The sequence below is a fragment of the Hordeum vulgare genome, chromosome 4H, assembly GCF_904849725.1.
Source record: "Hordeum vulgare subsp. vulgare chromosome 4H, MorexV3_pseudomolecules_assembly, whole genome shotgun sequence".
NCBI lineage: Eukaryota > Viridiplantae > Streptophyta > Magnoliopsida > Poales > Poaceae > Hordeum > Hordeum vulgare.
In genome coordinates, this window is record NC_058521.1 from 7,987,143 (window position 1) to 7,995,910 (window position 8,768).

The 8,768-nt window shown below is 43.4% G+C and overlaps 1 protein-coding gene across 1 annotated transcript; it reads left to right on the plus strand.

Moving 5' to 3' along the window:
- Positions 1-1,296: 1,296 nt before the first annotated feature.
- LOC123451004 (ankyrin repeat domain-containing protein 17-like) lies at positions 1,297-7,333 on the plus strand. The gene is made up of 12 exons (XM_045128019.1): positions 1,297-1,367; positions 1,510-1,578; positions 1,820-1,981; positions 2,536-2,670; positions 2,958-3,097; positions 3,246-3,356; positions 3,469-3,594; positions 4,689-4,787; positions 5,527-5,628; positions 6,281-6,451; positions 6,532-6,611; positions 6,969-7,333. Exons 2-12 carry the CDS (start codon positions 1,530-1,532, stop codon positions 7,027-7,029), a joined length of 1,236 nt encoding a protein of 411 aa, XP_044983954.1. The 5' UTR covers positions 1,297-1,367; positions 1,510-1,529; the 3' UTR covers positions 7,030-7,333.
- Positions 7,334-8,768: the final 1,435 nt, after the last annotated feature.

An 8,768-nucleotide genomic window follows, 5' to 3' on the forward strand; every position in this document is an offset into this window, starting at 1 on the left:
TGTGATTATCTTCTATTACATTGGTAAAATACATGGCAGTGAAGCCTACGACAATATTTCTAATTATAGTGTCGTCCATCCATCATGATGGACCACATAATTTATGACAATGATTAAGTGTCTCAACACTTTCGCAAGGTCCACAGGACATCGTGGTTATAATTTCTGGAGGGATCTTTACTGGTGAAGCCGCTCCCCCAACACACTCTCCGCAGACTCAAACACGAGGCGGTAGTAGGGACAGGGAACCTACCATCACGAACCTACAAACATGTTCACGATGTTCAAGATCTCCAGCTCCTCTCATCCCATGTGTGGAACATCATCACCACATCCACAACCTTCTCTGCATTGTAACCGAACTAAGCGGCAACAGCGACAACATGTGGCTCGCAGCATCGGGGGCCTAGAGTTAGGGTTTGTGAGGAGAGAATGGTGAGAGGAAAAGGGAGAATGATTTGTGGTGAGATTGAGAAGGTGTGTTTATCGCGGGAAAAGAATCTGGAACCGGAGCAATCTTGAAAATAAATCGGTATAGCTGGAAGAAAATAACAACGAAAGCAATCATGAAAATAAAACGGTATAACGGGAAGGAAATAACTATTTTTAAGTAGTTTGGGAGGAAATAACTAACCTGAAAAGGAGCATCGATGGATAAAGAACTGTGTGGGGAGAGAATAGAAACCGACGAACCAACGACGTAGTACGAACTTACCATCACTGCCGCAGACTCATCCTTTATGAATAGAGAGAGATACCTACTTGCTACGTTTAATGATGAGAACATGTTTGTTAGAAAAACCGATCAAGATGATCCAAATGTGTCTCCCGATTGAACATGCTGTCTAGAAATACACAGACAGATGAATCCGTCTAGACAAACAACCCAAAAAAAAACCAAATAAAGTAAGTATCCATTCAGATCGTCACGCTGAACGTGGAGTGATGCCAGCTTGGTCATCCAAATCATGGAAACCGTCACGCCTCCCGGATTCTCCGTCGTCAACCGCAGTCAACGGCGCACGTCCCCGTAATGACGCCGCACGCCCAAAACAAAACCGCCGCACCCCGTCTCGTCACATCCTCACCGTCCGTTGCGACACGCGTCGAGCGATCCACCGCCTCGTCGCCTTCTCTCTCCCATTTCCCTCCCGCTTTCCTTCCTTCCCATAGAAGCCACCGCCCACTCCTAAACCCGACCATCTGCTTCCAGAGCCTTCTCGAGCTCCCGCCTCTCGCCATGGGGAAGGGGAAGAGCCGCCGCGGCGCCGGAGGAGGGGCGAGGGGGCGCGCGGCCGACGTCCAGCGAGCCACGGCGGAGCTCGCCGACGCCGCTGCCCGCCACGGGTTCCAGGTCACCGACGTGGGTACGTGCAGCCGCTGTCCCGTTCCGCGCCACCATTTTCGGGCGAGATCCGCTCCACGACCTCCACGGCCGGCGGCACGCGTTCCTGGATTAATTAATTAATTAATTAATTTCCCGCTCGTCGCGCGCGCGTGTGGGTGTAGGTACCGGCTGGCCGCCGCAGATGCAGTTCCTCCTCGCTTGTTCCAACGGCGACCTGCGCCGGGCCAAGGGTGAGATCCTCCTCCTTGAATGTGATGGCCTTTTTCTGGATACGGTTTCAATTTAGCCGTGGCCTGCTTTGTGATGATGGTCTGCTCGCGTTATTTGATTGATTTTGCTCTTTCGTGGGTCGATTTCGTAGTATCTTCATCTTGTTCCATGCAATAATCTTGCTGGGAATTGGATCGTGTACTAGTATGAGGCTGTGCATTAATTAACGTGGTTCCTTTGAAATCTGGGCTTGTCTTGAAGCCGTGGTAAATGGCATGGACAAGGATGACAGGGAGTCGCTCGCCTCCGTGAGGGTCGAGGGCTGTGGGGCATTGCATTCGGCAGCAGGCTCGGGTGACATGGCGATCTGCAGGTACCTGGTGGAGCAGCTTGGATTTGATGTCGACTCGGATGCTAGCTCTGGTAAGTACGCCCCTCCCAAGTAGTACTAAATTAAATGCTCCAATGTTTCTTTCCAGTTCTTCTTGTTTCTGGGAACCAAGCTGCTATACTACTTCATTTATAGGGATTCTACGTTTTTACTATAGTTCCATGCGTAGATGGAACGTGAATTATTGGCATTCCATTTATAGGAATTTCCTTATTTGTTTCATCTCTCGTGTTCTGTCCATCTGCTCATGATAGGGACAGTTTAAATTCTTACTATTCAAAATTCAAAAATAACAATCTTACTGTTCAGTTTATTACTTCGTTTTCATATGTTTTCGTCCCATAATATTAGCTTGTGATAGTGAGACCTGATGACTATAAGATTTCCTTCTAAACATGCTTGTGAATAGCAGTATTAATTATACCATTCTGTTTATATGCACCTGCAAGTGTGCGTATCCGTGAGATTTCAGTCTTCAGTACTGCTTGTGATATGATGCTCAGGAAGTACAGATGACGGCAGTAGATTTCTTAGGTCCAGGCGGTTGCTTTTGACTAAAATTTCTTGATTGTAATGCTCTTGGCAGGTTCAACACCCTTGTCTTTTGCGGTGGCGCATGGGGAAATGACTGCTACGAGGTATTTTCTTGAAAAAGGTGCTAATCCCAACACAAAAAGTTCCTCCACCGGCACGACTCCTCTGCATGAAGCAGTAGCAACAGGTGTCTATTTCTTCACATTCTGCTCCGTAAAAAATGGTTGCATATGGCAGTATCATATTTCTCTGTTGAATTGTTGCCCGATCTGGTTATGAGGTTGACCATCCCAACTTTGTGTTTATGATTGGGATGCAGCGGGGGAGTGATAAACTACACAAGTGATGGTTCCACTACATGACTTCTTTGAAAATTTATATCCCAAAATGAATTTGTCCCGCAGTTGAAAACCTTTTTGTCAACACGATAGGATATAACTATTCAAACTGTGTGGATGCCTTTTTTCTTGCTAGGCTGTGATGAAATTGCACGACTGCTGCTATCGAAAGGAGCTAATGTTGACGCACCTTCTCCTCATGGGACACCTCTAGTTTCTGCTGCAGCCCATGGGAAGTTCGGTGCTATGAAGATTTTGCTGGAGCATCATGCAGATGTAATTAGTAAATCGACGTTCTTCTACTTGAGCTTACTTCTTTTCTGGATAGCACAAGCTTTTATGCATATCCAATCCCTAGGATCCTATTTCTTCAACATATATGGGACCTGGGAAGTGACTTGTATTTTTCAAAATAAAATTGCAGCCGAATAAAGTCTCATGGGACTTTGGTACACCCCTGACCACAGCACTCTATGCTACTCCTGACAGAATGAATGAGTCCACTTGCTTAGAGTGCATGAAACTTCTTGTCAAGGTGTGGTGTGCAATTCACATTCTGCATATTTTGATTGTTTGATGGAATCTCATGTCAGAAGATACCTTTTTGTATTCCCCATGTGTTTTATGTTATATCTGTTCACCCACAGGCTGGCGCTGATGTCAACTGTACAATTCCTGAAACTCCATTGACGATAGCAACTAACAATGGCTTAACCACATGCTTTAAATACTTGTTGGAGGTTGGCGCAAATATCAATGTTCCAGCTAACCAGGTGAATTATTTTTCTAATTTATGTTGATAGTTGATGCTTTAACGCCATCGTTGTTATCTCTGGCACTTGTTGCATAAACTTGTCATGAATATTCTGTGATGTCTCATGGAAATCTTGGAGTGCACTCAAATCGTAATTCTTGTTTACTTCTCCTTCAGTGCGTAACTTAGTATTCAATATGTGAGGTTCAGTGAAGTTGAGATGAAATCATGGAGAGAAAATCAGATTAGAAGCCCCAGTAGTCCTATCCAAAAACCAGGTGCTGACGATTTCCAGCATGGAGGTCATCTGGACGGAATTATCCTATTGCTGAGATCTGTTGCTGTTCCATTGTATCATTCATGATTTCACTTTTCAATATGGGCAATTTTTATGTTTAGCTTAGTGTTAGAATTGTAGGCGCCCAATGATTTTACGTTTTTGCTAGTTCCTTGCGAAATTTTGGATCCAGGCATATCACAAGCCCAAGAACTGTTTTATTTTGCTCACACTGGTTGTCTTTCATGACATTATGTTATAAAGGCGATTGCATAAACTATGTATCTTTGTGTTTTTGCAAAAATATTCTCATGTCTTTTTTTTTTTGCACTCAGAGCCCCTGTATTTTCCTTTTTGTATCCTCCATACCCCGACCTGCTTGGGAAACCCCTCTCTCTCACACACATATGGACATTGAAGTAATGGAAAACAATAGTGAAGGTTTATTGCAAACAAGAAATTGCTAGCTGGAATTTTCTGATGTAGGAGTGACAAATAGGGACATTTATGCAGTGTTCTTTTTTTTTGTTGGTATAAACTGGTATCAGCCTACCAGGTGCCTCTAGTTGCCAGAATTGAGATGGTTGGCGTCAAATCCAGACAAGAATACAATGCAATAATCAAACTCTACTCATCTCTTTGATGAACAGATAGAGCACTTCGATCCGCTTTCAAGAATAATATAGTCGGAAAGCTAGATAGATACAGTTTCCTAGATCCTTCCATTTTTGGGACAAAACTATAAGATGGAAAGCTAGATAGGAGAAATAAGGCTGGTTATTCCGCCATGGTACAGTTTTTCATCATCTTAACATAAGTTTTGTTTAATGATTTAGGTTAAGAAAAGTGACTGTGATAGCAATGCTCCACTGAAATCAAGCGGTGCAAAAGCTCTTGGGGAGAACTATGTTGCTGCATCAAAGTTCTGTTCTGAGGTATATTATTGTGCAATCATTTTCAATGGACCTCTTACTGAACAAGCTGTTGGGAGAGCACTGTTATTCTCATATTGCTAATACATCACTAAGTCGTGGACATTAGATGAGAATATAACACTTGGCGTCCTATGAATGTGCATGTTCCTACTCTGGTTACTGATTCCCACATCTGAGAATGTTTGTTGTGCTTCTAAATAATTGACCGGTATAGCTGCATAGGGTTGGGAGTTAATATACCAGCAAATGCAAGGTACTGTTGATTTGTGCCTTTTGACTCATTTTTATAATTTGTAAGTGCATATCGTTATTTTTCTAGAAATATTTCATTATTAATAAATGAATGTATTTATTTTAACTGGTTCACTTGACTACTTCTATCCTATTTTCGGCCGGGTTTCAGCTATTAACTTTGATAATTCTGAAGCCATTAAATTGAGCTGGGCGTTTTGGTTCCCTAGCTCACATGCACCCAGGTGAAAGTAAATTCAGAAAAATAGAAAAACAGCAAGGGCTTACGGAAGGACGGTAGAATTCCCCTTCAAGGTTTACATTTACAGTGAGAGCTATGCCTATTCATTTGGATTCGAGTATATCTTGGCATGTATCCTGCTTTTTGAAGAAAACCATGTCTTCTGTACTAGTTCGGGAAATAAGACATCCGTTATTCCGGCATTTTACAGCCTGTGGCATCATACTTTTCTATTTAATCTTGGTACAAGTTCTCTTAATAATGTAGGGCAAGTCAAGTGACAAAGTTAGGAAGGCCCGACTGAAATCAGTAGGTGCAAAAGCAGTTGAGCGCAAGGACTATGCTGCCGCATCAAAATTCTATACAGAGGTATATTTTGAGGCAGCTATACTCAAAAACGCTGTTACTGAAAAACCATTGGAAAACACCTTCATTTCTGTATTGCTAATGTATCATTTACTAGTTGACATTAGCGGGGAATTGTTTTATTAACAACCTTCCAATTTACATGTCTGCACTATCTACTGAATACCTTCACACAACTAGGATACAGCTTGAGATTTAGGAATCAGAATTTTCGAATGATTTCCCCCCCAGAGAGATATGAACTGAGGAGGTTCTTCCAAATCGGATTAGATATTCCACCAAAGGGAAACAGTTAGGGTTGATTTATCTGTTTTGACTTGAATGTTTATGTTTTCTGTAAGTACCTAAATCATTACTTCTTTCGATAAAATTGGATAACATTTGACTGATAAAATCTGTTTCTTTTGTATAACACATTTTGTTTGATGCTTGTAACTGGTTTAGTGAGCTGTTTCCATTCTGATTTCCGAACTAGGTTTAGTTCTAAAACTTTAACCATGGACTTAGGTTTCCAGTCACATGCTAGTTTAGCTTCACTTGCACATCAAACATCAGCCATTTCTTTTGGACACAAATGAAGCAGATGATGGTTCTTGTTTTATTCCGGAATAAACAGGTTGTGCTTCGTGGTCTTGTAACATTTGGTTTGGTGCAGGCAATCAAGCTGGATCCCGCTGACGCGGTGTTGTATTCGAACAGGAGCCTTTGCCATCTGAAGTGTGGTGAAGCACATGACGCTTTGATTGATGCCAATGCTTGCATAAGTCTGGACCCTAAGTGGCATAAAGGTTACTACCGGAAAGGAGCCGCCCTTATGTCTCTTCTGGTAAGATTAGATTTTTTTTGCTGCTTTATACATCTTCTACAGCCCTGTAGAAAATCTTTGGACGATGATTTCATTTTTAGGAGTACAAAGAGGCCTCTGATGCGTTCTCGGCTGGAATTAAACTGGAGCCTAACAACAAGGAGATGCAGAAGGCGCATAGGTATTACAATCCAGTGCATTCCTTCTATAGCTATTGTTCAACAGTTGATTAATTAAATTACCTTTAAACAGTAGTGATATTATGGACCGTGCTCTACAAACCTTGGTGCTTGTATGATGGTTTCCCATTATGAAAGTTGGTGCTACCTTGCTCGCCGTATGGCAGTGCATATTGTACTGTAGCATATCATTCCTTTTGCGACAAAAAATAGCACTCCCGTCTGATTTTCAAACAAAGGGACTATGAAATGGTTGTGTGAAAATGGAACCACCTGGAGCATTTCTAATCCCATTGTGCATCGTGTCGTGTGAAATGACTTGAGAGATTTCTAATTTGTTCCTGTTGGTGCAATTTCAGGGAGGCGGTTGAGGCAATGAGGAAGGAACAGTCTGAGCCGAGTCTCCACGCATTGGATTAGTTCTTCAGGAGTGCCAGTGATGCTTCCACAGTAGTCTTTTTGGGATGTTCGTTCTGTGTATGTATACCTGTAAAAAGGTAGTAGAACGCACTTGTGTAGTGGTTTTGCATGTTACGATCCAAAATCACTCTTTGGATGCTGGGAGCTCTTATCAGTAACTGGAACTGTTACCAAATGCTGCTCGGCATGTCTTCCTTTTTTTTCTGCGTGTTTGATGTAGTTTGGATGTTTAGATTTGTTTTCCGATCCAAATGTAGTGGGGATATTATAAGAGCAACTCAAATGGGGTGATCCATTTCGTCTACCGCCGTTCGTTTGAGTCTATGCGGACAAAAACGATGGTCCAATCCACAGACCCATAGGCAAAATGCTTCGCGTCCGTGTCGACTTATTTTCGGTTCAAATTTGACTACCCTTTACGGGCCCATGCGTCAGCGATTGCGGTCAATCTTTTTTTAATACGAGCATGCGGTGCAGTTTGGTCTCATCTCCTTTGAGAACCTTCCGTGATCCTGTCCCCGTCTCGGCACCTTGTCGGCGACCAAACCCTAGCTAGCAGGCATGGCCCAAAACAAGGGCAAGTCCTCATCTACCTCCGCGGTCGTCCTGTCGGCCTCGCGAGCGTGTCATCATGCACCAAGCGCGGTGGCATTGGGTGCATCATGTCTCGCTCTCGTATCCGGATGTCACCCTCCCACACCACTTGCATCTAGATCCGAAGAGGATCCCGGTGCCAGCCGTGCCGTCGTCGGCACGGATGCGTGCAGAGGAGGTGAGTCGTCAGAGGCGGCAACTGACGCCGGAGCAGCGGCTCAACCTTGCGTACGCGGTCGACTCTCCCCACTGGAAGGTCTGGTTCGCGGTCGACCACGAGGAGCAGCGCCAACGCGACGTGCAGCCACGAGGCCCTTCGTCGCCCCGCCCGTCGTTAGCGAAATGAGTTAATCTATACTATAAAGTATGTCTATATACATCCGTATGTAGTCCTGTAATGAAATCTCTAAAAAGATTTATATTTAGGAACGAGGAAGTAGTATATATGGCACTGCTGCTATGCGATGATGGCCTGTTCTCTTTGATTGATTGATTGATCGACTCTGTTGCCCTTTTGGGGCCGTTTATTGAGTATCTTGATCTTGTTTCATGCAACAGTCTTGTTGAAATTGGGCCATATATCTATGTATATATATATATATATATGAGGGCAATTAACGTGGTTCTTTTGAATGAATGTTGGGTCTGGATGAAACCGTGGTAGATGGCATGGACGAGGATGACAGGGAGTCGCTTGCCTCTGTGAGGTTCAGGGACGTTGGTGCTTTGCATTCGGCAGCATCCACGGGTCATATGGGGATCTGCAAGTACTTGGTGGAGGAGCTTGGATTCCATGTCGACTCAGAGGCTGCTAATCCTGGCTCTGGTATATATGGCGCCTCTCCCAAATACGAGAACGTACTACTACCGAATCAAATGCTTCTATATGTTTCAGTTGAGCTCTTGTTTCTGGGAAGCAAGCTAAGCAAATACTACTTCATACGGTACGACGCGATTCATAGACGTAACGTGAATTATTGGCATTCCATCTATAGGAACTTCCTTTCCTTATTTGTTTCATCTCTGATGCACGGGCCAGTTAATTAAATTCTTGCCATTCAGTTTATTACTTCATTTTAACATATTTTTGTCGCGTAATAGTATATGAAACCTGATGGTTATAACATTTCTCTTCTGAAAACATG